The 27,826-nt window shown below is 43.0% G+C and overlaps 2 protein-coding genes across 2 annotated transcripts in view; both read left to right on the forward strand.

The window, feature by feature from the left end:
• cntn3a.2 (contactin 3a, tandem duplicate 2) overlaps positions 1–10,465 on the forward strand; it is a gene marked incomplete at both ends in the record, with an annotated part of 34,363 nt that extends 23,898 nt beyond the window's left edge. The window contains 8 exons of the mRNA XM_084553352.1: positions 2,491–2,640; positions 2,734–2,804; positions 3,475–3,709; positions 4,190–4,299; positions 5,673–5,859; positions 7,725–7,837; positions 7,992–8,160; positions 10,368–10,465. Of these exons, the coding sequence (XP_084409478.1) occupies positions 2,491–2,640; positions 2,734–2,804; positions 3,475–3,709; positions 4,190–4,299; positions 5,673–5,859; positions 7,725–7,837; positions 7,992–8,160; positions 10,368–10,465 (1,133 nt within the window). The remainder of the gene's footprint in view (positions 1–2,490; positions 2,641–2,733; positions 2,805–3,474; positions 3,710–4,189; positions 4,300–5,672; positions 5,860–7,724; positions 7,838–7,991; positions 8,161–10,367) is intronic.
• A 3,825-nt stretch (positions 10,466–14,290) lies between these two features.
• On the forward strand, positions 14,291–27,539 carry exosc10 (exosome component 10). The gene is made up of 25 exons (XM_084553251.1): positions 14,291–16,222; positions 17,140–17,276; positions 18,138–18,261; positions 18,355–18,459; positions 18,660–18,819; positions 18,914–19,022; positions 19,101–19,176; positions 19,275–19,385; positions 19,489–19,632; positions 20,987–21,177; positions 22,395–22,551; positions 22,720–22,868; positions 23,009–23,059; positions 23,177–23,288; positions 23,387–23,434; positions 23,524–23,599; positions 23,689–23,801; positions 23,888–23,980; positions 24,068–24,136; positions 24,223–24,328; positions 24,412–24,485; positions 26,687–26,867; positions 26,979–27,043; positions 27,135–27,211; positions 27,305–27,539. The coding sequence occupies exons 1-25, from the start codon at positions 16,100–16,102 to the stop codon at positions 27,333–27,335; spliced, it is 2,682 nt and encodes an 893-aa protein (XP_084409377.1). The 5' UTR covers positions 14,291–16,099; the 3' UTR covers positions 27,336–27,539.
• The last annotated feature ends 287 nt before the right edge of the window (positions 27,540–27,826 follow it).

Here is a 27,826-nt window from a genome sequence, read left to right on the forward strand (position 1 = left end):
TTATTCCAACAGTGTACATTAAAAAAAAATATTTAAATGCCACAAATTGTTCAATATAATATAATGCAAAGTACTGATTCATACTAGACGTGAAAGTAGGATAAAAAAACATATACCAAGGAAAAAGTTTATGCAAGTTAAAGCAGCAGCAATCAATATTTTTATATATTTATACCTCACGACTTTGTGTAGTGGGAAAGAGGTCGCCTGAATTGATGAACCCAAGCATAAATCACATAACTTTATGCAGTTCCCCCGAGCCCTGCAGAGCCCGCTTGCGTGATTTAGCTCCGTGTTTTCGGGTTTTCCGGTGTGTGCGCCGCCGCGTTGGTTCGCCCTCGCCGCTCTCATTAGTGTCGGTTGCATCTGCAACAGCCGGGTCGCTTCATCAAAGAGAGGTCTAACGGCGGATGGCGCGTCCGCGTTCCGTATTTTTCACTTAAAGATCGAAACCGCCAGGTGAACCTCGTGGAACATTTAGCATCTAAAGAGCCCGGGGATTTCCCTCAAGAATTAACGCCGGGCAAAAGGCAAAAGGAGAGAAAATATTGGACTTCATCAGTTACACGACTCTATAAATGATTGCTCTCTAGCTGCAGGGTGTGTACACAGGCCACTGTTTGCTAACAAGTTGCCCATATGTGAGTTAAAAGGTGATAGATAATTTAATTCAATCCATGTATATGGCATAAATAAAAGTCCAGACTGTCTGAAAGCCTGAAACCCCCCAGAGGAAACACTGGGGGCAACAATGGCAGAGCAAAATTTCCTTTTAAGAGGAAGAAATCTGAGACAGGAATAAAAAAAGAGGGAGATGGGGCTGAGGAGAAGGGAGTGGAGGAGGACAAAGGAGAAGCAGAATACATTTATCTAGATAAAGCATACATGCCGCATATGTGCATAATACAAACAAGAGTACATGATGGTAAGTGATGCATTATACTTGGGAGATAATGGATAAAAAGGACAGATAAAGCCAGCATTCAAAGCATTCATTGCTGAAAAAAAGCTTAGTGGCTGTACGGTGGGCTCATAAAGTTAGTGTTATAAGAAGGAGCAGGAGCACAGAGGCAGAAAATGGGCGAGAGTTGTTAAATTGCACTTGAGTTGGCTGGGATAATGCATGAATATACGAGGTATCACAAGCAGGTCGGAGAATTATGCGCGGCATTAAGTTAGGAATAGATAACTGTAAGCGATGAACACTAATCAGGTTGGTGGGGCCAGGACCACAAATGGAGAAGCATCAGATGAGTCAGTGTTGTGCCTTAATCGCTCCGTTTCTGCTTCGGCCAAATCGAATAAATGATGTTAAGGCGAGGCACGGGCCAGTGTAATTTGAAAGTTGTCTTGGTCACCCGTTAACGTTGGTATCTGGTGCAGACAGCATTCTTTGCGCCTAACCTCTTTACAGTCTTACCTTACTTTAATTTGACCTCCAGAACTGAAGGGCCTTGGTGCCGGGGCCAGATGATCTTCAGCTGGGCCAAAATAGCCAAAGTGGAGAGAATACCTAAACTCTTCTCAAACATCACTAAAACTTCTTTGTTTCACTTTATTAGCATCACATCTTTGAACAGGTAATGTTGCTGAAAAGAAGCGCAGCTGGACTTGTAGACTCTCTTGCAGATGTTACGCCACTCATCCAAGAAGTTTGCGCGAATTTCTGATGAGCAGCACCCAAAGATCTTCGTCTTCAGCAGGGAAGCCCAGACAGCCCTGTCCCCAGACGAGAGATATAATCCCTCCATCGTGTCCTGGGTCGGCCCTGAGGTCTCCTTCCGGTGGGACATGCCCGAAACACCTCTCCCGGGAGGCCCTAGCTACCTCAACTGATTCCTCTCGACGTGGAGGAGCAGCGGTTCTACTCTGAGCTCCTCCCGTATGTCCGAGCATGAGTTTACTTCACAGCACCCAAAGATGTTCCTATTAAAACCGCAAGACTCCCCACCAGTCTTTATGAACTGAAGACGCCACTAAAACATCTTCAAGAAAGTCTGCAAGTCTTCTCAACCCTTGTTTTCAGCTGTTTCAGATGTATACGTTGACCTGGATGACTGAGAACCTCCTCAAGACGTTCATGTACCCTGACCCCTGTAACATATAGTCCGATCCCAGCGCCTCTGCGGTGAACTTACCTTTATTGTGAGACAAAAAGCAGACAAACAAACCCTGCAGCCCCTCAGACAGATTCCACTTATTTTGGTCAGCTTGTTTTTTTTGTTTTTTTTTTTTACCAGCAGGAGTCTGAGAAAGTGGCCTGTGTGCTTCACTCAAGCCTTAGTATTTAGAGCGATGCCTCAGACAGTCACGACTCAAAACCAAAGCTCAGATCACATTGAACATTTTCGTTATTGACCAGCCTCGTACTTGGTTCAGGGTTGTCTTGCTTTAGTTGTGTTTCAAGTGTTTATTACTCCCTCTGCTTAGGTTTATATGTACAATATGGCTCATATGTATATTGATTTTCTTTTTTTGTTTTCTTTCTAGTCCCAGAGGTAATCGATGGTAACACACTGACTGCCACAGTGGTAGACCTCAATGCCTGGGTCGAGTACGAGTTCCGGGTATTGGCCAAAAATAGCGTCGGTGTCGGAGAACCCAGTCCCGTGTCTGTCAAGACCAGGACGGAGGATGCAGGTATTCCAGTAAATTCATCCTTTTGTGCGGCTTTCTGAAGTGTGTTTTTTTTTTTTCACGGAGAAGAAGTGAACGCGGCCCGTGTTTTTGTAGTTCCAGACGCAGCTCCAGGTGATGTGGGTGGCGGAGGTGGAAGCAGATCTGAACTGGTCATCACGTGGGAGGTAAATCATCAGTCTTATGCTCTAGTCTGTTACTCATAGCGCCTGCAGTCGGCCTTTTTTCATCCTCCAGCGAGGCACTGGATGTGTCTTTTGTAAATCAAAACACCTGCTCCGTTTGGATTCGCGTGTCAAACATTTGGGTTCAATTGAAGTCTGGCGCCGCAGTCGTTGTAACGTCTTAGAGTCTGCGTGTAAGGCAGCAGCTGTCTATACAAAAGAAGAACACTGAATCTGACAGCTATTGTCATCTATTAGGCTTTGATCTGTGACGAATTGCTGCTGTTCAGTCGTATCTATAATGTCAAAAAGAATCGCAGGGAGCTAAGCCAGTCATGTAGCTGAAAAATTATGTTGATATTAAAGAAGTCATTAGGCGCTGGGCTATCTCTTTGTTTCCGTTTTCTCATTTCATTAAATGCAAAATGACGTTTCATTTTAAAGCTGCACCAAGATTCTGTAATGAGCTTAGATTTTATTAATTTTTTTTTTAAATTATATTTTACTGCTCGTTTCTTTTCACCAGGTGGGTTGCTAAAGCAATTTGCGGGTCGTGCTCTTCTTGCGGCGCCCCGAGCGCCCCCCGCGGTGATTGCGCGAGCCCAGCGGTGGCGTGAACGGGAGTGGTTTGTATATGTTTTAATATCACTATAGTTTTGTGTTTCACTCTCAGCCTGTTCCCGAAGAACTGCAGAATGGTGAGAGCTTCGGCTACATCATCGCCTTCCGCGCCTTCGGAGAGGTCAGCTGGACCCACGTGGCCACCTCGGCCCCCGGCGCGTCGCGCTACGTGTACCGCAACGACAGCATCGCGCCCTTCTCCCCGTTTCACGTCAAGGTTGGCACTTACAACATCAAAGGACAGGGTCCCTTCAGCCCCGTGGTCACCATCTACTCTGCGGAGATAGGTAAAGGAACGAAAAGGAGGTGGGATCTTAGCGACGCTGCACAGCTTTTTTTCCCCTTTTAGAAGAGGACAAAGATCATTAAAATGGTTTTGGTGCATCTTCTGTATTGGCCTCAGCGGCATGCAGGAAAATAAATCTGTAGAAATCTTTTCACAAGTCACAAAAAAAAGCAGAAAATGAGCGGAAATTGCAGCACATGTATGTAAAAACCCTCTTATGAGTAGATGTGCTGAAGTGAAAATCAGTTAGGATTTAGCTCTGTGCTGCCTCTCAGCATCCCGAGGGGGGGTCATTGTGTAGTGTTAGTTTATTTACCAGCAGCACCTGTGTGTGATGATTCATCTGAGAGGAGATCAACAAGAATGCCGCACAGTTATATGCATGTAAAAATTCAAGAGATTTGTTCTGCTCGTCTCTGTGCGGTCTGGAGACGGCGGCGGCGGCGGCGGCGGGGCTCAGTCTCCTGTTGTCTGTTTTCAGAGCCAAGTGGGATGCCAGCGGGAGTTTGGGCCAGAAGCGTCTCAGCCTCTGAGATTGAGGTGAATTGGCAGGCTGTCTCCCTCACCCCTGAAAGGGTTCTGGGCTATGAGGTACGTTTTACTCTGGTAAATGGAAACAGAAATCACACAATTCAAATGCTTGTCATCACCCATGTTGTACCTCAGAGCCATCACTTCCAAACTCTGCGTCGCCATGGCGATGGCTGTTTCAGTTGGGCGACTGTTGCAGCCAAAATTATACAGTTCTTTGTGGCGACACGACAGGAAAACATGTCAGAGCGTTTTTTATTTTTTTTCCGGAGAACAAAAGAAAATTGCCCGTCCGCGCCCCTTTTCATGTTGCCGTCGTTTATGGGATATCGTGATACACAAGCTTCGTGATAGCAGCTCGACACCGGAGCCCGTGTCAGAAAATACCAAGAAATCATGTTTTTTTCTCACATAATGAAAACTGGAAAAAAAAAGAAACTTACAGCAGGAATTAATCTACTGCTTTGTTCTTGGTTTCTAAATAAAATAGAAATATTAAACTGGTGCATTTAAACTCAAAACAGCTGATTGCACCTTCAGAAACTGGGACATCTTGATTGCCTCGTCTGCATGCGTCTGACTGAATAATCACAGCGATCAAAGGGCTCAGATGTAAGACGCGGTTGTTCTTTTTTAATATTTCTTTCCGGGATAGTGTGCCTCTACGCCGTTTCATATCTGAGCTACCTCTGTGATGTAAGAATAATGATGCCAGAAAAGTAAATAAATGAGGCATGGACGTCCTCTGGGATCTTATATTTTTCGGTTAATTATTATAATTATTATTATTAAATAATCACTTACTTTTATGATTGATAATTGAAACTTGATCCTCAGAAATAAGAATTTTAAAAGCGATTTTAATCAGATTTATGTTGGAAGGAACATAAATATTTCATGCTGTATTACACAAACACATCTTGATTATTTAATTTCATGACTGATGAATTGATTCAGTTGTTAAGATTAAAAGCTTCATCCTAACAGCCTTTTTTCTGTTTTCAAGAGCTCTTTGGGCAAAATTAGACTTTTTATCATTATTTCTGACATCCTATTAATTAAATATTATGAATCAGTAGGTTCGGCGGTTGAATGGTAATTAATTTCTGGTGTCAAACAATAGAAAGAAAGTTGTAAAAGTACATTAAAGAAGGATTTGTAGCGTTGGATCAAATATCTTGCTGGGAAAGCTGAAACTAAACTATGATCGGTCTTCAGAGGATACACCCAGAGGCGATCACTTAAAATCACCACATCACTCTCAGCAACTACAAACATCGCGCCGCCGCTTGCGTTAAAAATACATGGTGTCTACGTGCACGTTTCTCTCCAATTAAAAGCCATATATCACGAGTCGTGTCCTGAAATGACTATGCTCTCTCTCTCTCTCTCTCTCTCTCTCTCTCTCTCTCTTTATTTCGTGACTCAAATAGGTGGTTTACTGGGAGGACGACACTAAACCGGAGACCATGGGGAAAGTCAGAGTGCCTTGGAACCAAACCTCGGCCATGGTGGGCGGCTTGGCGGGAAACACTCAGTATTTCCTGACGGTCAGCGCCTTCAACACGGCCGGCACCAGCCCATTCCTCCCCGCGATCAATGTCACGACGAAAAAGCCGCGTAAGTTGCGCCGCACGCGAGGAAGCGTATATCAGCTATTATAGTTATGTTATAATATCACAGGTGGGGATTATATCCGGTTTGATTGACGTCTATTCGTAGCTTTTGCAGGACATGTTAAAGCTAACATGTAAGATTCGGATTCAGAAAACTTTATTTGTCCCTGGGGTGCAATTTAAGGCGCATGTGAGCAACGTGACGTGCAAAACCAAGACACTTTTTAACAAACAAAATAGAAGCGTACACAGTATATACCAGGGGTCATCAATTACATTTGTCCAAGGGCCAGACTTTTTCTCGTCTGACACTGTGAAGGCCAGATGCTCTCATAAAGTAAACTAAAATAAATATTGTATCCTATGTAATATATTATTATTTGATATATTAATTTTCCTTAAAGGGGAACTATCGTTTTTTACAACCTGGATCTTATTTCTGCCATATAATACGATCATTTACTCACCCGTATAACTTTGGTGCCATTTTGGCCTTTTTTTGCGGAAGATATTTAGCTCCGTGTATATTTATATAGTGGAAGTGACTGGGGCACCAAAACGCAGCCTCTAAATAACGCATTATCTACCACGAAACTCATTCATTTCACCAATATTTTGGTGCTATTCCCCGTTGAGTCTGGAGTTACCTGTTATCTATTCGTGGACGTGCAGCGGTTTGTTGTTCTTTAGCCAGCTGTTCCTCTCTCTTCCTCCGCATCCTCCTTTCAACGAGCTCCTCATCTGTATACTCTGGCTCAAAACGATAAGGACTTCCATCACAAACAAAGTCGTCATCCACAACCTCAGAATTGGAAAAATATTCAGCCATGTTGCAAAAAACTATCAGAAGTTAGTAGGTCAATCTACAGATCCCCGGCTGATGATAACAGGTAACTCCGGACTCAACCGGGAATAGCACTAGCGTATCATAACAAAATATTCGTGAGTTTTGCGGCAGATAATGTGTTATTTAGAGGCTGCGTTTCGGTGCCCCAGTCACTCCTACTATATGGATATACGCGGTGCGCCGCTGGAGCTAAATATCTTCCGAAGGACTAAAAATGACACCAAAGTTATATGGGTGAGTAAACGATCGTATTATATGCCAGAAATAAGATCCAGGTTGTAAAAAACGGTAGTTCCCCTTTAACGACGTTAACAGACTCATATTACCTGTACTGCCACTAGGGGGCGATTGCGATGTTTTCGGCTTCATATTTGTGAGGCTGTCAATCACTCCGTCACGTGCAACGTTGCATTTGTTTTTGGCTCGTCCCCGGGAATATGACTCACTGAAGACACCGGCCACGTATGTGCTCACCGTGTTCGGATTAACGTACACCTAAAAAAGCCACTTTCTCAAAAATGAACTCTTGAATTCAGTTATATTCTGGATGGAAAACTGTGGTGGGCTGGATGTTTGCCATCTGACATTCACTGATATATATATACACAAAAACTTTGCCATTAATGTTTGAAACTTTTCCAAAACTGTCTGTGGAGGATGTAAACAGGGCTGTATGGATAAAATGACTATAGTGGATTAAGTGCAGAGAGGGTGTGTAAACAGAAATTACAGGGATTGCATATTTGCATGTTATTGCAGAGGTAGTGTGGATGATAAATAATAATAAGTAACAACAGGACACAGCTGCAAAAAATGGCACGTGAAAGGTGCTAAACACCTGTACGCTAGAGGAGTTTCCTTAAGCTGCTTATTAATAGAAAGTCTGATAGTGGTTTGACAGTGGAAATATCTCATTCTTGGAAGTAATAGGAAAAATGTGATAATTGTAGTATATTGATGTGAGACTAAAAGATATATTTCCGTGCTGACACGTACAAATTAATTATTTTTCTCTCACGCAGCGCCGGCTCAACCGCCCCTGAATGTTGAATGGACCCTAATTGGCTCTCAGCTGTCTCTTTACTGGGAACCCGTGGTGGCAATGGAATCAGAGTCAGAAGTTACAGGCTATCAAGTGAGCTTTACTTCCCCAATATGCGGCGCAGTAACATGTTTATTCCTGTTCTGCATCAGCCTGAGGAAGAGCGCGGACCTCACCTCAAAGCTGTCAGGCTGCAAGAATACATATTTACAATGTGTCATCCTGCTCGTTTCTCTGCCCCATTCAGCTGTCATACAGGAGACAGAGACACAAAGAGGTAAACACACTCACAACGGCCAATTCAACAGCCGAGCTGACCCTCCCCGAGGACGATGATGACTATATCATCCGCATTCAGACGCTGAGCGAAGGAGGACTGGGACCCGCCTCCGAACCCATACGGATCCATCAACTAAGTAAGAGCCGCCGTTTTATCAAGCCGTAGTGGTTATGCGATTAAAAATACAAAGTTCGGGGGAGTAATCGGATAGTGACTCTTGAAATGCGCTGATGGGCCCACCGCTCAGCAGGAACAAAGCCGGCTGACAAAATTTTTGACGTGTAAATTCACCGGGAGCTCACTCTCTCAAAATTTCTATTTTTTATTATTTACCCACTTCTGCAAATGAAGTCACTTAACACTTTTTAAATCTGACAGGGACATTTTGTCCTCCGTTGACTCGCCATTACTCACGTCCCCAGCCGCCCCCATCGGGCTCTTCTGGGTTTATATTTTGCTGAAATATGCAGCACAATCCATCTCTGTCGCCGGCTCGCTCTTTTTCGAGATGCTATTACCGTCCTGTGGGACTCCGGGGGGGTGTGGAGGGGGGGGGGGTTCTTCTGCTCTTAATGCTTCTTTGCATTGTTGAGGCTCTGTGTTGAAGCCCTGAAAACAGCAGCGGAGAGAAATAGAAGTCCTGGTTGGCTCCTCTTTTATATTTCACTCAAAACAGTTTACTTTTCTCGCAGAGGGTCTTTGGATACCTCAAAGTAAAAGATGTTGGGGGAAACACATCCGTGTGGAAAACTGAAGGTTTATAGACACGGCTGAAACATCAGAAGTGGTTAACTTTTTTTTTTTGTTTATTTTTTTGCAAAACTGTGAGTTATTCCTGTGAACTAACCCTCTCATGTAGATCATGTCATGAAAATCTGGCAATGAGAGCAAACTGCATCAGGGTCCCGGTCCCTCTAGTTCCCTTGATAAATGTTTTAAGCTCAGTCATAAGCCAGGACATAAATATGTTTTTACCACATTTTAAGTACCCCTGTGACACACCAGTATGCATATTTTATGATCTGAAAAGCCAAGTGTGTTATTTTGAACTAAAAGGTTTTCAACTTATCTGTTTTGGGTTTTATACACAGCAACAAAAAAAAAAATAGTAGGTGTCATTGCAATACTTCAGTCACAATATAACATCATTGCAAGTGTCTTTTTGCTTTTATTGCTGCAAAACGGGATTGGCATGCAGACAGATTGACCAACCAACACTGTCATCAATGTTGCATGCACCTTACAAATTGAACTGTCTGCCGTGTTCGCCCCGGTGTGACAGTCTCGGAGAACATGAGACAGCAGCGGTCCCCCTGGAGATAATGAGTTGTCACAGTCATACAGCGTGTCAACGTTCTCGCAACCCCTTTCTGATGCACTCGAAAAAACTTTCCCCCAAACTTCGGGCTTCGCCTCTCGGCCCGTTACGAAAGCCTTGTAACAAAATGCTGTGCGGAAGTCTCTGATTTAGGAGGTAGCTTCCTCTAGATGTGCGCGTCTCGTCTCGGTTTCTTCGCTGGAGCTGATGTCATTTCAGCTAACGCCATCTCTGAACGACAATCCCATTCCTTGTTCAAAAAAATCCTAAATAAGTCCATACTTTTGATACAAATGCATCTAACGCATACTGTGCTCGAATCTTAGCTCACAAATGTAGTCTTGGCAAAAGCAAAAGAGATTCAACGGCTCCAAAATGTGACACGCGGGAACTATGGGACACTTCAAATCAGCTTATCAAGATGACATGCAGAGGGAAATCACAGAAGGCGCAGCAGCAGACGGCCCCTAAAACAGATTCATAGCTCTTCAGCCTGCGCGAGACGCGGCCTTCCGCAATTGAATGTAGTACATCATCCGCACCGGCCCAAACAGAAGCTCAGCAAAATATTTCACCGTATTCATCATTCATGCGAGCGTTTGTTGGGCTTGCGCTGGCGTCATTAAGTCATACGTTCTGGAGCTGTCAGAGGATATCAGATTATTGGAGGAATATTCTTTTGACTTTCGAGACCAGTGATTTAGATCCTTTGATGGCAATTTCTGCGAGTTACAGACTCTTGACATAATGCGAAGCGGTGCCGTGTCATTTGTCGGGCTGCTGCTGGCGCTAATGATTGATCTCGCTCGACTGGAAACTAAAAGCTGCACGTGAACGCTCAAACCTGATGATTTAGGTGATGAAATACCAATAATTAGTGAAGATTGAGATCCGGTTCAGACTAAAGTTAAGGTTCCTTTAGCTTGAGGAACATGACTTTGCAGTGAGAGAGTGGAAATAGAGGCTCTGCTACACTGTGCACATAGTCAAACACATCATGTTTTTTTTGTGTGTGTGTGTTTCAGGTATGAGTGCCCGCGGCTCCCGAGCCTGGATTGTGGACATCTCCCCCTTCACCCTGTTCCTTACCATTGCAATATCTACATTCAGGTCAACTTTGTGACACAGTGACAGACTCTGTTCGGTTTTTCAACGTTCAATATAGTTTTTTTTGCCTTTTGTTAGTTTTTTTATGGCCGCACATTATTTTGCTGTCTCATTTTGCCAGTATGAAGCATGACCAGAGTGCAGCGTGCTGTCAGATTCCTACTCTTTATTATTTTTTTTATAAAGCGAAGGTCTGTTTTGACATTTTTCGCCGGTTGGGAACAATGCTCCATTTCAACAATTTTTTCTAGAATGATACAGATGCCTTACTTCCATCCATGTGCCAAAGTAGTTTTCAGCCTTCTTGTCGTTATTGCTAGGGTAGCTACGGGCTTTCCTCCTGCGTTTTATTCCTCACACTTTATTATTATCGAGGCCTCGGCGTGCGTTCGCAGAGGGCAGTTGCGGAAAAAGTTCCCTTTCGTATATCCGAAATCTTTCCTTCCTCACAGCCGAAATTAGAGAGGATGAACGCGCTCATTCACCCGCGCCCCCGTGCCTTTGGAGATTCCCGTAACGGCTTTACTTGGGAGACGCTGATCAGCGATACTTGATGTTTCAGAACACACCGCGGCCGTTCCCGTCCTTACGTGCCCCATTAAAAGTTGGTTTGTGTCCCAGATGAAACTCATAAAACACCTCATATTGTCAGAGTTGGCCCGTTTACCTTTTATCATTTGATTGCGGAGAAGAGCTGAATGCGCCACGAGGGCATCGAGCGGTTTTAAAGCCTCGGACCAGTTATTGTAATGGCCCTCTGATTGATGGATTGGACTTCACTCTGCATTTACAAAGATTACATTCGCTTGTGTTTCAGCGGCTTGAGCGGAAGTGCCCGACTGCCAATGTGTTTCCCTTTACTTTTCAAATAGTCACTTGAAAATTATCAACAGCAATCACCGAAGTCATACGTCTAGGGAAGAAAATGCCAAATACTCTTTTGCCACCAGCTCCTGCTGAGAATTCGTTGCTTCTCTGTATTCAAAAGGTAAAACCCACTGAGGTGCACATTTAATTACAACTTATTTGCCTCCAAGGGCGTAATCGCGGAATCTAAATAAGAAATCATTCAGTTACATTTCTCTTTTTTTATACTCAGCACTTCCTATATTTAGAATTTATGTTGCTTGGGTTGCTAGGCAGTAAACAGTTGATCATAGGAAATGGTACATTTGACAACTCTGGGCCGAGAGTTGACAGACCTTCCAGAGGACGAGGTGAACCGAGATATTATTCAGTCTAATTATCAGGCTGTTGCACCATTCAGATCCTTTCTAATTCTAAAATTCAAGCAAATGAAAAGCTCCGGTGACGCTCTGAGGTTAACTACAGAGCGAGAGCTAGGAGACGGTTAGCGTAGCTTAGCACGAACGCCGGTGAAAATTCACATGGAGCTCTTTTTTATTTATTTTATTTACTTATTTATTTTTAACCTACACATATCTAGCATCCGTTTACCGCACACGCCACACCCCTTCCTATTTCTCTAATTATCCGAAACTGACGACCCAGCGTTCACTTCACACTCACTTCACACCTAGATTTTACAGGCGCGTGGAGGTGAGAAAGTAAGCTGGATTTGAACTTTTCCTTCTCTCTCTCTCTCTCGAAGTTAATTCGTTCGCTAGACATCTGCGCGTTTACAACCGTGTGAAATCCTGCAAATGCCTTCGGTGAAAGACTGAATAAACGCGTGCCCGTTTGCCCCCACGTTGGGAAAACTTATTGCGTCTCGCCCCCTTCGCCCTTGTGACTGGCTGAACGCGGCTGTAGGAAATAGTTTTTCTCGGCGTAAACTGGCACTGGCTCCGTAGTAGACGCACGAGCATGCATCTCTCGTTTCAAGTGTGAGAATGCAAACATTGGATTTCTTGAATATTCCTTTGATAATTACTTCGCAAAGTCCAAAGAAACAACAGAATAATCTGGTTTGTTTGGGAACTTTTAGCTGCATTTGTTTCCCGTGCACTTTCACAATCTTCACTTCACGTTTAACTATTGAGTTTCAGTTGAAAGCTCCAGAAAGTCTAGCAAGTGGACCTTGAGTCCTTCTGCAAGGATAAAGTGTCAGGCTACCAAACACAAAGGGACACCTGCCAGCCAATCAGAATCCAGACTTCAGTGTCCGTGGTATATTGTAAAATGTCACATTCGATATCTTTCAGTGTCGGACACTTGGTCGGGCAAAATAATCAATCGGGAAATATCACCTCGTGCTCTCGGACACGGCGATGGCCATTTTTCTCTTGTTTTCTGACATTTCGGGAACTGAGCGATTAATAGTAAATGCAACTGACTGATTCGTCAATAGAGAAATAATCATTACTTCCAACCCTAGTCTGCATCCATCTGCGCTGCACACAGCCAGTGCCAATCAGCGCGCATTATCAGCCATCGCAGTCGGGACAAGAGGTTTAAAGTGCTGCCAACTGTGCCAGTCTGATCATTGAAACCCAGCCACCAGCTTAGACATTGTTTGGCTAAATGTATCGTCAGCTGTGTTTTAATACTCTGTGAATCTGTCCTTTGTTGTCAGTCATATTGGCTTTTTGTTTTTTGTGTGGTTTTCATGTGTTGTCATTGTTTATTTATGCGTTAGAGCGAAACCCCGCTGCTCAGGTATTCAGACCTGCTTCACTCCGTCATTCAACGGCTCTGAAACGGCAGGAGGGGATAGATCAGATACGTGTCGGCACCGAACACAGGGGTCTATTTAACAGTCTGACGTGATGAATGGAGCGTCTGATATGTGCCGTGATTTAGCAGACATTAAAAGATCTTTATAAATTAGAGCTAGCCCGAAGGGTTTCAGTGGGAAAGGGCAAACGAGTAATGGTACTAATCACCCACGCAAGACTAATATATCAGGATTTAGGGACGACTAAATCAGGACAATCCCATCACGATGACACCAGGAAGGATGTGTGTGTGTGAGAGCCGGATTGTGTGTTGTTAATTCTTCGGCCTGCGATGCCATGGACAATTGGTTTCAAGGATACCGTTCCGCTTTTTTGGAGAAAATATGGTTTAAACTCATTTCTTGTATTTAACCATGGACCAAGGTTTTGGGCAACTGAGGCATGGAGGACATTCAAGTAGAATAATGCAAGGTCAATATAGGAGGTACATGAAAAAAGAAAAAAAAAAAACGAGTTGCAGTGTTACAATTTCTTTTGTGTTTTTTTTTTTATTATTATTTTTTCTCAAATTACCATGGACCGCCAGAGCAAAGGAACAAGTGGGGCGAAGAAAAGCTGCAGAATCCAAGGCCGTTTCAGGTGCACCTCGCCGAACAGAGCTCACATTAAACGTGAAGACAAACGGTTTTCACCCCCCTCGTCCCACGATAAGTGTTAACTACCTGAACGCCGTCTTTGAATCCTGTTATGTTGTTTCTGTGGTTTTATTGTATGTGCGGTTAATCTGTAGTCATTCTCTCACCACAGAATGTCATTGTTAACGGATGTTTACACGGAGAACTGCATCTTTCTGGCTGATTTATTTATTTATTATATGAACTGAGAGAGGAAAAAAAAATTGACATTACATGACGAAATTCCTGTCTTGGGTACTTAGAAGCATTGCCAACCTCTTTGTTTTGTATCGTATCAGTACTGTGGAGATGTTTGCATTTTGGTTTCCTCTTTTTTAATGTTTGATATGGTTCCTTATTGTTCTTTTGTTCTCCTTCTGCACAAAGGTCAAGTGTTGTTTGAAACTAACAATTAAGAGCAGGTGCACTGAGATCTCTCATGCCTTCATGCAGTATGCTGTATGTATTTTGTTTGTGATTTGAAGCTACAGCCCCCCAACCGGGAGGAACAAGCTGTAGCGTCCCACTTCCAATTGTAATTCTCCGTCCAACCCAGAATCTGAAAAATACATGAGCAGAGAGAGTAACGTTTCTTAGCAGCTGCTGCCACACTCTGCCTTTTGGTTCAGTGACACAAACACTACCTGTTACAAGGTAGTCGGGCCAGTGCATGGTGGATAATCCACGTCGCACTATCTACTTTTTGTCTTTTTATACCAATACAGCTTTACACTTTTCAGAAAAATTGACCAGGAATAAGCGTCCTTAAATTTGCAAAAGACTGATAATTAGAGCTCTGGGTGACAATGCTTGGCCTTTCTGTTGCGACTCCTCAGTATTTTCAGTGTCCGGGTGATCTCCGTGAGATCGTGGCAGTAATGTTTTCACATTGAAAAGTCATCAGATCTGATCTTGATACGCTGAACCTGTGCATGTATGATATCGTTTGGTGCATTCGTGTTTTCTAAATGAGGGAGTTAATAAAAACAATTCACTGAGGATTTGCTCTCGGATTTTTTGTTTCTTTTTCTTTTTTTGAATTATGTGTGGGATGGTGTCATTTTCGGCATCAGCAGTTTTAGTGTCTTTTACTGCAGGAAGAATTTGAGCAGTGCCTGGGGGCACCATCAAAGCTGTAAAATGCATAACATTATGAAAAGGCATATAAATGGTAGTAAATGGCAGCAGTAATGTCCTGTTCCGCGGATAAAGGACACATGCATAAAGGTTTTTGCTGCATATACTGATTTTATTTTTACAAGGATTATCATGACTGATATCTAAAATAACATAAAGTACACAATCGGAAACTGAGACATCAAGCTGCCGGCTTTGGGCTGTAGCTTTTTGCAAAGAATACTGATTCCTTTCCTTGGATTACTGGAGCGTGTGTCTTATGAAGTTTAGATACCTTCCTCGAAAAACAACAGAATGACATGGAAAGATACTGTGAAATATTGATTGAGTCAGTGTTGCAGAGATGCTTTTAAGATAATAAGAAGGAGAGGACCCTGTGAAGAGATCAATACGAAGGGGAAGTGAAGAAAGAAGAGGTTTCTTCCTACACACCACAGATCATCCATAATGAGCTGGTGTGTCAATACTCTGACCATGGCTCTTCACATGCTATTGACCACTGAATCACAGCACAGCAGGTACTATAACTTCTTTTTGCAGCAGAAGACTGAAAAGAAAAGGTATTTATCTATGATCAGTGTAGACACAATTGCCACGCATGTAGCTCTTAAGTGCTCGATGCTTTACATTCAGGTATGGTTTAAATAGCCCTAATAGAGATACTGGCTAAGGAATGGTTAGTGTGTGTTACTTGCCTCAATGCAGCAGATGCTGTTTGAGTACTTCCTGCAAATGTCAATACTGCCCCCTCATGGTACCAACATTTTGGTGCATCAGTGCTCAGGCTGAAGGGGTGAGGCAGTTCATGGGAGATAAGGCTGCATCTGCAGTGTGGCCGCAGTGAAATGGGGACATTGACGACAAATACCCTGGCCGTGCGGTGCTAAAAATGGCAGACTGGTGTTTATTCAGATTTCTGCTTTAGTGGTAGTTGTCAACATTTAAAATAAACAAAAAAAAAATACGTCAAATCATAATTTCCAGATCAAACTATATGAAGATACACAAATTCTAGGTTAATATTTCACACGTGTAGAAATGTTTCCATTATAAATGCAGTACCTTCCTAAACAGCTAGTCCACTCCGCACCATGAGGGGGCGCTGTCGCTCTCTGCGATTCTCATCAGCGGCTCAGAAGAAAACACTGAGGAGAGGGTCAGTTTCCTGTGGCACACATGTACACAGCCACGAACTAAACCATGAAACCCTCAAAGAGTAAAGATTCCACGAAGAGTGGCGTCCAAGAGGGACATTCAGACGCAAACGAGGAGGACAAAAGTGAGCTGTGTCCCGGCTTTAAAGACGTGGACTCCTTCGTTAAAGTAAGTGAACTACACAGGATATACACAGAGCTCAGGCTAGCTATCAGGGGAGCAACGTGGGGGAAGGAGTGTGTTGGCTACGAGCTGTGACTTAGTCCAATTATAAGACAGTTACCTGATAAGAAACACCTAATTTAAAGTTTATTTAATTAAGGTATTTGTCAAAATATTTGGAGATATTACGAGAATGGAGCTAGCTGGTAGTTAGCTTAAATGTTTTTAGCTTCAAGTACCTGTAGAATAGAGAATTTGACTATAAGCTGTTTAACTTACTTAATAAAATAATAAATCTCAACCAAATATAGGCATTTTAGAGGCTGTCACCAGCACATTTTTTTGTGCAAGATAAATTGCTAGAATTAAATTAGTGACATGCTAGATAAATATCAATATCTTACAAGATAAAACTATACTAGACAGTTTATTGGGTGCACTAGTAAAAATGAATTAATTCTAATATAATAGTCCTGCACTAAATCTCCTTTCGCGATTGCTGTAATGTTGAAAGGGCATTAAAAAGGTGGTGATTCAACTGGATGCTCATTTTGGAGGATGACGTTTGTGGTCCTGTGAAGCTGGACAGTAAGGCTGTCAAAATAATAGGAACATGTGCTAGTACAGAACCATGCAATTCAGTGGTGCTGCAGACCACAGCCTGCAAAATAAAAACGCAGCTGAATCAACAGCCTTCTCAGTTTTTTTAAACTAATACTGAATGCCACACTCATTTTACATTTGTTTTCACTAGTGTACCTAATAAACTGGCCTACAAACACAATAAATAAACAATAAATACATCCAGGGTTGGATAACAGTGTTTTATCTCGCTTAACTTTATATTTACTCCACTTGATTCTGCTGAAAGTATTTTTTTTTCTTTTTAAAGTACTAACTAACAGCCTGTCTCTCCCCTGCAGTATGGACTTGGTGCTGTGTTATCAGCCACCAAAGCATCTGCCGGCTTACCTCAGCCCGGGGATGAGTATGATTTCTACAGAAGCTTCCCGGGCTTCCAGGAGTTCTGTGAAAGTCAAGGAGATAAGCTCTTACACTGGTGAGTGTTAGGGAGGAATTTGTGGTGATGCCGATGAAGAAGAAGTACCAAAGTCCTGTATGTCTTATGCTGAAGGAGTTTATTTAGGCTCGATCGAGGAGAACAGAAGATTCATCATCACAACATAAGTGCATAAGTCCACCTCAGTTCTAAGGGTCAAACAGTAAAGCTCAGATTCTTATACTAGAAAGGTGGGCCGAGGCAGCAAAGGGGAGATGTGTTAACATCCAATTGGCTATAGTACATAAACATGAAGATAAGGATTCACACCAGCTAGGAAATACAAAGTGTCATCCAGTGACGTAGGGCGTTATCATCTAACTCTACAGCTGTGTCTGTAGACAGCCAGAGAGTGAGATTGAAGACGCCAAAGAGGGACCATGGCCTTGGCATGTTCCTCAGAGAGAAAATAGGACAGATAACTGACCCCAGCAGTAATCTAACATTAACTACACAAACTATCTATAGGGAAGTGAAATTATTCTCTAACAGTGAGTGTACTATGCGGCGTGTTGCTGCTCCTTTTAAGTAAAAAGGCTTCAGGCTCTCTGTGAATATTTGCTCTACCTGTCACTTGATTACCTTGATGGCCACAGAAGTGGCAAGTGCATGAAAAGCCATCTTAGATGTGAACTTGTGCATTGGGTCAAGTGTTGCTTTGGCGTGTCTTGACTTCGAGAGCTGAAAGATGATTGATACGAGCAACGTCATGTCAACCCCAGTTTGTGCACCGAACTACACACCGCAGCATCACTCAGTAAAAGTAATTTTGGAGGAATGACAGCAAGTCTGACTGAGACATGCACGCGTATGTGTTGTTTTAATAGAAATCTCTTTCTTTTCATTGCGTCTCTGTGTCAGCATGAGCCAGATAATGCAGCACCACGGCTGCAGATCCCACATGAGAGACAGGAACAAGCTGACGGGGCTGGAGGAGAGGTTCGACTTGGTTGTCGACTCAAACGACGTCATCCTGGAGCGCGCGGTACGACCTGCGGCATTGGTGTTAATATAACAGGTCAATTCGGGACAAAGTCGCCGCAAACCAACCGTGCTCTCGTTTTTCTCCGATTTTCAGGGTATTCTTCTCGATGAAGCCGATGGGGTGAACCGGAGCCAGCAGCCTGTCATGCCCGCAGGGTTTCAACCTCCAAAAATCGTCGTTTCCAGCTGGAATCGCAAGGTTGGCAAACTAACCTCTCATCTCTTGTGCTGCAGATGCCCCGTCTCTGTTTTGGGCCGCATTCAAGATGAAGCATTGTTTCCTGTTCCTGGCATTCAATTTCCGAGACCACTTTAAAGTTTTATGAATCACTTAATAAATATTCATACTTGTACATAACATCTTTTGGTAAAAAAAAACAAAACGCTTTTATTGATCAGGGTTCCGGCTCTAGCAGTCGCTCAGAGACTTTCCGGCTTCTCCACGCCAAAAATATCACCAGGCCTCAGCTGAAATTCAAGGAAAAAGTCGACAACAGCAACACACCTTTTACACCCAAGATCTTCATCAAGCCTAACGCCACAAAGCCACTTCCATCTTGTAAGACATACTGTACTTTTCTCTAATGTTCTCATGTCATCATACATTTTTCCTCACATTTAATTTTGACTTGCACGTATTTTCTCTCTTTTAGATTTCACCAACAAACAAATACGTGCAGAGAAACCTGAAGATCTTGACGTCCCGGCTGCTCTGGCAGACTTCATTCACCAGCAAAGAATGCAGGAACACGTTGAAGACATGTAAGACTCGTCCTTTAGAATATAAACATTTTGTATTTCCCAGTTTCTAATTGTCCATCTAAATTCTGATCCACATAGGTTTGCTCACCCATATCAATATGAACTGGACCATCTTTCAATACCAGAAAGGCTTCTGTCTAAGCCAGAGCCTCAGGTAATATAGTCATGTATATTGTTGGAATAGAATAAGATGCAATCCTGTCATCGTTGGTTAGATCCCCGTCTGATCTGTTGTCTGTTTATTCTTTTTAGATGTACAAACCAATGGCTGAGACAAGGTTGTCCTTCATTGACTCGCTGGAGGATCTGGTAGCTCTGAATGAGAAGCTTTGCAAGTTATCTGAATTTGCAGTGGACCTTGAGGTACTAGGCTAATGTAACCTGAAATTGTGTGTCAGGAATTGATTTATTTGGTTCTTTAGAAACGCTGAGGATGGGTTTGTTAACACTTTGTCCTCCGTCGCAGCACCATTCCTACAGGAGTTTCCTGGGCCTCACGTGTCTGATGCAGATCTCCACCAGAGAGGAGGACTTCATCATCGACACCTTGGAGCTTCGCAGCGAGTTGTACATCCTGAACGAGACGTTCACCGACCCGGATATTGTCAAGGTAGTGAAACGTCCGACCGAAGGGCAGATGAGATGACGTGTTTAATTACATTTTACATTTGCGGGTGACACCCACAATCTGTGGCTGATTTTAAACATTTCTTTACTTCCATTTTGTTTTGTTTTAGATATAGTTGTAACACAATGTAAAGTGCAACTTCCTTAGAATTGGAAATGAAAATGAGTATAGGTTATAGAGTATAGGGGAGTTGAGGTTGTTATTATTAGGAACATCTGTGTGTGGTGCCTGCCTAAGACTCCCATGACTAGGGTCTGTTACCAGATACTCACCTGCAATAAGAATAATTGTTTTAGCTTTGTTTTTTGGCTACACCATGACCTGGATGACTGAAGGCTCATTCAGAGTACTGTGGGACACAGACGCCGTAACCTACGCACATAGCTAACGCCGGTACGCTCGTCAGTCTGGCTCACTCTATAAAAACGACAACCATACGCTAGTCGGCGCGTTAATTTTTCTTTCCACTTCCTGCTTCACTTTCAACAATGGTGACTGCAACTTGTTCCATCTTTATTGGTCCAAGACAATCAATTCGAATATTGCAGAGCTGGAGAAGCAGCCGGAAATACTAAAGCGGACCAATCACAGCTTGCTGTTGCGTGTAGTTACATTTCTGGGGAGGTGCAAGTCAGCTACGGTGCTAGGGTCTGGGTTGTCACTGTAGCTTCTGCGTTAATTGGACACAGAAGTCTAAACCGCCTATGAGAGTCTTCACAGACATGAATGTTACGTACATCAGTCAGATTACAGATCATATTAGATCTTGTAGAGCTGCTTCCTGATTTAACTTTGACACACTGATCATACAGTATTCATGTGAACAAAGAGAAGTTCATATGAAAGGTGGTTATTATTTGGGTATGATTTCTAAATTAAACTGAGGATATCTAAATAAAACCTTTCTGTTTGTCTGAACCGCAGCATCATATTCTCAAATACAATAATTCACAGTAATGAAAACGGACTTCAGATTACCTCGAGGGAACATACGGTTTTAATTGTATTTATATTCGCTTACAGCCAGAAGCAGAAAATCTCCACTCGTGTTGTAAATTTAAGTTTTTAAAGATAAAAGTCTGACTTGAGTCTTGCCTCCGAGCTTTTTCAAACATGTTTGATGAAGTTGGCGGGTGCCCTGTGGTGTGTGTGGGAGCCACCGTGACTCACACACTGTAGGACACCTGTGAAAATGTGTGGTGCGTGGGCTGGAACAACTAAAAGATCTGTGAAAATGATCCAAATGGCAAAAAAATATCACATAGCGAGTCCCTAGCCTTTTAATTTTCAAATCAACCGAATGAGACGTCGAATGTACTTCAATTCTCGTTCGCAGGTTTTTCACGGTGCCGATTCCGACATCGAGTGGCTCCAGAGGGACTTCGGCTTGTATGTCGTCAACCTTTTCGACACGCATCAGGCGAGTCGAGCTCTCAACCTGGCCAGACATTCCCTGGACCACTTGCTCAAACACTTCTGTAATGTGGACTCAGACAAACGTTACCAGCTGGCTGACTGGAGAATTCGGTAGGTTGGTATGTTGCTTAAAGGGACAGTTCACCCCCAAAATACACACATTTATTTTTCCTTTCCTGAAAGAATCAGACTTGTTGTGAGCAGTTTCTTGTTGGAACGACACCGGTCAGCCACTACATTAAAACCACTGACAACATTGACCATCTTGTGACAATTCAATGTTCTGCTGAAGAAAAAGTTTGGACCTGGCATTCATATGGACGTTACTTAGACATGCAGCATCTACCTAGACCAGACCAGGCACCCCCGCCCCATAGCAATGACACTCCTTGATGGCAGCAGCCATCCCCAGCAGGATGCAGCCTGACACAGGCACACACACAAAAACAGTTTAGGAACAACTCAAAAAACATGAAAAGTTCCAAATTCGCTAGATCCCAAACTGATCAAGTATCTGTGGGATGATCCACAGAGACCCCTCCCCTCAACCCATAGGACCAAAACGCCCCCCATTAACAACATTCTGTTGCCAGACACCACAGGACACCCTCAGAAGGCCCATGTCCATTCTCTGATGAGTCACAACTGTTTTGGACGCACAAGAGAGACCTACACAATATTAGGAAGTAATAATAATAATAATATTATGCCTGATTGGTGTATTTTATCTGTGCATAACTGAATCATTGAGCAGTAGAAAGCGTGCATTCTCCGGGAACCACAGTGGGTGAAGTCATGAAGAGTTTGTCCATGCTCACTGCACATGCAGACAATGTTTATATCTTGTCTGTAGCATGAGCCTTGTCATGGGGCGGAGCATGCTTCTTTATGTGCAGTGATGTAGCTGGCAGGTGCAGAAAATAGTAATCCTGCATGAAAGGGCTCACAACAAGGTGTATGGATATTCTTGAATAACAGGATGAGGGTTTCGGGACAGGGTTCTTTCATTTCTGCTTCTCAAATGTATTTTTGGGAGCTTTAAATAGCCATGTAGATGATATTTCCAAAACTTGGCAACCTATAGCACAAAAATCTCGATGAATAAAAGGAAAGAAGGCACTTAAGGAAATAAGAAAAACATGTGCAGTATATTTGATTTTGGGGTGAACTGTCACTTTAATTTCTAGTTTTTGTTTAGGTTCAGTTAAAGTTCAGATCAATCTCTCTTTTTTTTTTTTTTAAAGTCGTAAGATTACTCTTTAAACATCTTGAAATCATTACTAAGTGTGCAGGTGAAATCCAATTTGTCCCATAATATTTCCTCGCAGCCCCTTGCCAGATGAGATGGTGCAGTATGCGCGCACAGACACCCACTACCTCCTCTACATCTACGACTGTGTGAGAGTACAGCTGTTGGACTTTAACCACGGGCAACCTGGCCTGCTGCAGAGCGTCTGGAATAAGAGCAAAGACATTTCCCTGAAGGTGAAATATCTCCTCATACACCACGAAGATTAAAGTGACACTTAAAAAAAAATCAACCTTAAGAGACGTATTCATTTTCTCTTAATTCCCCCCGGTTCGTATTTTTGAATTTTCCACATCGTAATCTCCTACATTTTCTGACATTTGTCATGATCTGCTCCCAAACAGAAATACTTGAAGCCGATATACACAGAGGAGTCGTATTTGGAGCTGCAGAGGAAGCAGAAAAAGTCTTTTAACACCCAGCAGCTCACTGCCTTGAGACTGCTGTTTGCCTGGAGGGACAAGGTGGCCAGGCAGGAAGATGAAAGCACCGGGTAGGCTTTTTGGAAATGGATGGATTGGCTGGCTTGGAAATGTGCTCAAGCTGTTCAGATATGTATAGCTCCTGCCCTGTGCGATTTTGTCCCAGTCTTCACGCTTTTTATGTTTTAACATATGTTACATGTGTTCTTAGATTTGTCCTTCCCACTCATATGATGTGCAAAATATCAGAGGAGCTTCCCAAGTAAGTTGATTAAATTTTCCACTCGGCAGCTAATTGGTGATCCCCGCTTTGGGTGCAGATGGATTTAGTGTGATTATGCATAACCTCCGGCGTAATCTTTTGTCTTTACCTGCTCAGAGAGCCTCAGGGCATCATTGCCTGCTGTAACCCCGTGCCTCCACTGGTGCGGCAGCATGTCAATGAGCTTCATCTGTTGGTGCAGCAAGCCAGGGAGATGCCCCTCCTTAAGGTGAGGAAAGATGTACGGCAGTGGAAAAATTCACACATTTTTTTTTGTTTTTCTGTGAACTAATCGCAAAATTTGTGTTGTCGAATATTGCAATGCAGGCAGAGATTGCAGCACAAAAGACGAAAGGACTCACACCCATTAAAAAGGTCGGCCAAAATCTGATAAAACTGTATGAAATTTTATTTTTTACGTTGAAGGAACAACAGCAACTTTGTTTTGCCGTATTATTTTCCAGCCAGAGGTCATGTTATTTGGTCCTCATGATACATCCAGGGTTCCTGAAAGCGACCTCCCTTCTTTTTCTGCCGAAGGTAAGCTTGATCCTTGGGTACGTCGTGCGTTATACAGTCAACTTGAATATTTTAAGGCCTTTTTTAATAACGCATGCATACATTTCCAGAGGTGCCAGTTAAGCAAGGGGTGCTCTTCTCAGAGGATGAAAATAAAATGGATGCCGACGTTCAGACGGCGACAAGCGGTCTCGAGGCGCCGGCTAAAATCACTCTGTTTCAGGTAGAGCTCACCTTCAGTTCACTTCACTCGCACCGATTTGTCCTCAACCGCCGTGCATAATGTGAGAACTGTGCTCTCCTTTGAAGGAGCTGGAAACGAAGGACGATCAAGGGGCGGCCTCTGTGGCTCACATGAAAGCCAGACGTATTATCGAGTCTTTTGAAAACCCTTTCAAGATGGTAAGAGATGTCTAGTGATTAACCCTCCCTAATGGTGTATTTAATTTACCTTGAGCGACAGTGTTCATCTACCTTCCTCCTTTTCAGTATTTACCCTCCAGTGACGTGCACGTCAACAAGAACGCCAAGTTTGACCCATCTACAAAAATATTTGAGGTATTCATTTCAATTTAAACTTGTATTGGCCTCTCTATCTCTTTTTCTTTTTGGATATTTATAACTGTACACTCTCGCCTTGACAGATCAGTAAAAGATGGAAACTGCAGAGTATTGAACAACAACAGACGGAGCTGGAGGCCAAGAAGAAAGCCAAGCAGGAAGCGAAGGAACAGGCGAAGAAAGAATCAGGTAATAGCGGGGTTCATTTAGCTCTAATCTTTCTGCTTTTTAAAGTAATGCTCCTAATTATCTCTTAACGTTGATTCGCGCAGAGGAAAGAAACAAGGCTAAGCAGAGCTACCAGGAGTCTCTGCAGAACGTCGCCACTGTTCGCCAGCAAGCAGCGGTGAGTCATTTGTCCTCTCGTCCTTCCTTCCATTTCTTCTTTTCCATCTTCAAACAGGCTCTGCACTCCTGTCGTCGTCGCTGTTGACGTCCCTGATGGGAAAGTTTCAAATTTCACAAAAGACATGATGTACGTTGACCCGAAAGCCTGCCTCTGCATATTGAGGATAGTACATTAATAGCCAGTTTAACCCTCTGCAGTGCCCCCCATTTTCTTAAGAAGCAGCGGGAGTTTTCTGCTCATAAATATGGTGACTCACAAGCGAGAGTGGAGCGCCGCCGCCAGTCTGGAGCATTGGCAAAGTGGTGGCCTTTTAATATTTATATCTGTCTCATGATGTGCCTGGGGAAGAAGCCTGCTCCGCATCCCAGACTGGAGTGAGAGAGACACGTCCCCTCCTCATCAAACGCTTTTCTTTCCCCCTTAGGAGCGACAATAGCTCGTCTCTGCCCAAAAGCCCACTTCCTGTTGGATCAGTTCTCTCAGGGGTTTTGCTTGGTTAGTCGTACACACTCCTGCCACTGCATTGTGTTTGCTCTTAAATACTAAAATACAAAAGTCTCAGTACTTAATCCTTTGTCCACTGTGCGGGAGAACAGAAAGAGCTGTGACCACCCTTAAACTCCCACTTCTGTCCCTGCAGGTGGAACCACTTCCCCCCCTCCCGCCTTTCACTGTGTTGAGGCTTGAGCCATTATTCACACGGCAGTTGCGTGTATCATAGCAATCCTGTGTGTGTGACGATTGCTTCAGTGAAAACTTAAAGGCACTGAAAGGACGCCTTCGTATGAACGCGCTGGCAGCGTCTGGTGGCACGCATCACAGTCACAAATGCTGGCAGCAGCACTTGAAAGTAACACTCGTCAGCCTGCCAACTGCACGCAAATATTGGCTGTTCCGGCTAACTGTCAGTTCCAGTCTGCTCTTTGGCAGTGAAACTTTCTTGTCTAATTATAGTTTGAAAGAAAGCTTTGTGGCTTTCCAAAGCTCCTACTGCACTGATGCGTTATTGATAATATGAAAGGCCTCAGCTGTGACTGGACCGCACCATCGCCAGTTCTGTTCGCTGTGTCTTCTTCACCAGTGGTTGCATGAAAAAGTGATTCATTTTCATCCGATCAAATCATCCAAGTAACGTGTGATGCTGGTATGAAGCCACCACTTCATCTGCGAACCTTTAGGTTGGTTACTAAACTGTAGAAATCAACGCTGAAGTCAAAATGTACAAAGATATAAATGTAATAAGTTACTGTGCACTTATACACTGATCAGCCACAACGTTATGACCACCTTCCTAATATTGTGTAGCCTCCAAAACCGTTGTAACTCATCAGAGAATGTAAGTAACATCCACACGAATGCCAGGTGAGAAAAAAAAGGTATTTAACCTGTGCTTGCTTTTGATGAGTGAGAGAGACTTTACAGCGTGTTCCATAATATGTGTCATGTGTCTTACATCATGACGCACATACAACAAACGGCGCTGTCCGCGGTTCTGATACAGCATCAGGAAACAATCCATCAGAGACAGCTACTGTTAGAGTATTCCTACAAGAAGAATATTAGCTGCTGGTGTTTATTTGCATACAGAGCGTGAAACTGAGACTGGATCAGTCAAGCGCCGGCGGGGGACACGTGTAGAAAAGCATTTAGATGACAGGTGTGACCACATTGAATTGCTCAGGGTGAACGTTAATGCGAGGTCTGAATGGAGCCATAATTACAGATAAAGGTCTCCAAATGAATACTGTTGCATACTGTTGCACTTACAGATTAAAGGATTAGATTGTCTTCTTTGTACATTTCTTACGGCTCCAAACATTGCAGGCTGCAATTTCATGCTGCAGAACATGACACAAGGCGATCTTCAGCATCAGAATGTCAAAAACGTGTAATCATAATGTCTTGAGTAGGTTAGTATGCAGCACAGAGAAATTAAATATATTTGACAGTAGCCTACATAATTTGAAGAACATTTCAAAGAAGTGATTTGTGTTCTTTTATGCAGTGTAAAGTTGTGCAAATTTTACATCCAGAACATTAAAATACAAAAGAAACCATAAATATACAACTGTCTGATTGCTTACAGCTTGTCCCACAGCTAGGACCAGTCGTCCGACTCTGCGGTTTATCTTGTTAGTTTAACAACATGCCTTCATTTGTGTCACGGGGAATTTAATGCCTCTGACCCATTTCATCAGGAGTCCACAAAAGATGGAGGAAAGAAAAGGGAGAGGGCTGTGAGTGAAGCTGGAGAGTTGACACCCAAACCAAGTAAGAAGCTGATGAAATCTGCAGAGAAGCCCCAGAAGACGGAGGAGCCTCCACAAGACAGCTTCAAGCCCTTCGACTACAGTCAATCAGACTTCAAAGTCTTCACTGGTATGCATATCTGATCGTTCTTTTTATCGCCCTGGATGCACCGCTGCTTCATTTCCTTTCAGTTTTTAGTCATTGTAAATTTAAAAATAAAAAAAATCTTTCTTAATACAGGGGCCAAATCAAAGGATAACGCGCAGTTTGATCCGAACCGACAATCCCATGATTTCAAGAAAAAGGTATGCTCTTGAATTAATTTAGTTGTAATATATATGACAGTACAGACAGAGTTTTTATGAGCTTAATGAATTTTAATCTTTTGTCCAACAGAAAACTCCCAGAGGACAAAAAAACAACGTTGGAGCTGGAAACCGGAGTATGTCGTACCTGACTGGAAAATCTGAAAGGTAAATTAATTCAGTATCTATCGGTGTCTTTGCTGCTGCAAATTGAAACTTCCCAGTATGGTAACCACTCGTCACTGTTTTTATTCCCTACAGAGGATTCCGACATAACTGGCCCAAAAGATAGACTCTCTTTGATGCCTCTAGTTTTCTGTCTCGTTTTCATCCTGCAGAGACGGCGCTCCACCTTTTTTCATTCACGCAGCTGAAATTCAGTATTTTTTGAATTTAATAATTTCCAAAGTGTATTTGTTTTTTCATTCGTGGAACACTTTAACCTGTAAATATGTGGACACACACAGACCTCTTTATTAAAGATGATTTTAGAGGGAAAAAAGAAAGTCGTCATTGCCTAATTATTTTTTAATATTCCCTCCAGCACATCCAGACTCACAAAATAGCTCTAAAAGGGGTTTTTTGGTGACTTCTCTGCTGAATATGTGAGAATAATTATGGATGTTCTCTTCCAACGTGACATACACCGATCAGCCACAACATTAAAACCACTGACAGGAGAAGTAAATGACATTGGCCATCTTGTGACATGTTCTGCTGGGAAACTTGGACCTGGCATTTGTGTGGATGTTACTTAGACATGTAGCACCCACCTAGACCAGA

Source organism: Chelon labrosus (assembly GCF_963514085.1).
Source record: "Chelon labrosus genome assembly, chromosome: 10".
Taxonomy (NCBI): domain Eukaryota; kingdom Metazoa; phylum Chordata; class Actinopteri; order Mugiliformes; family Mugilidae; genus Chelon; species Chelon labrosus.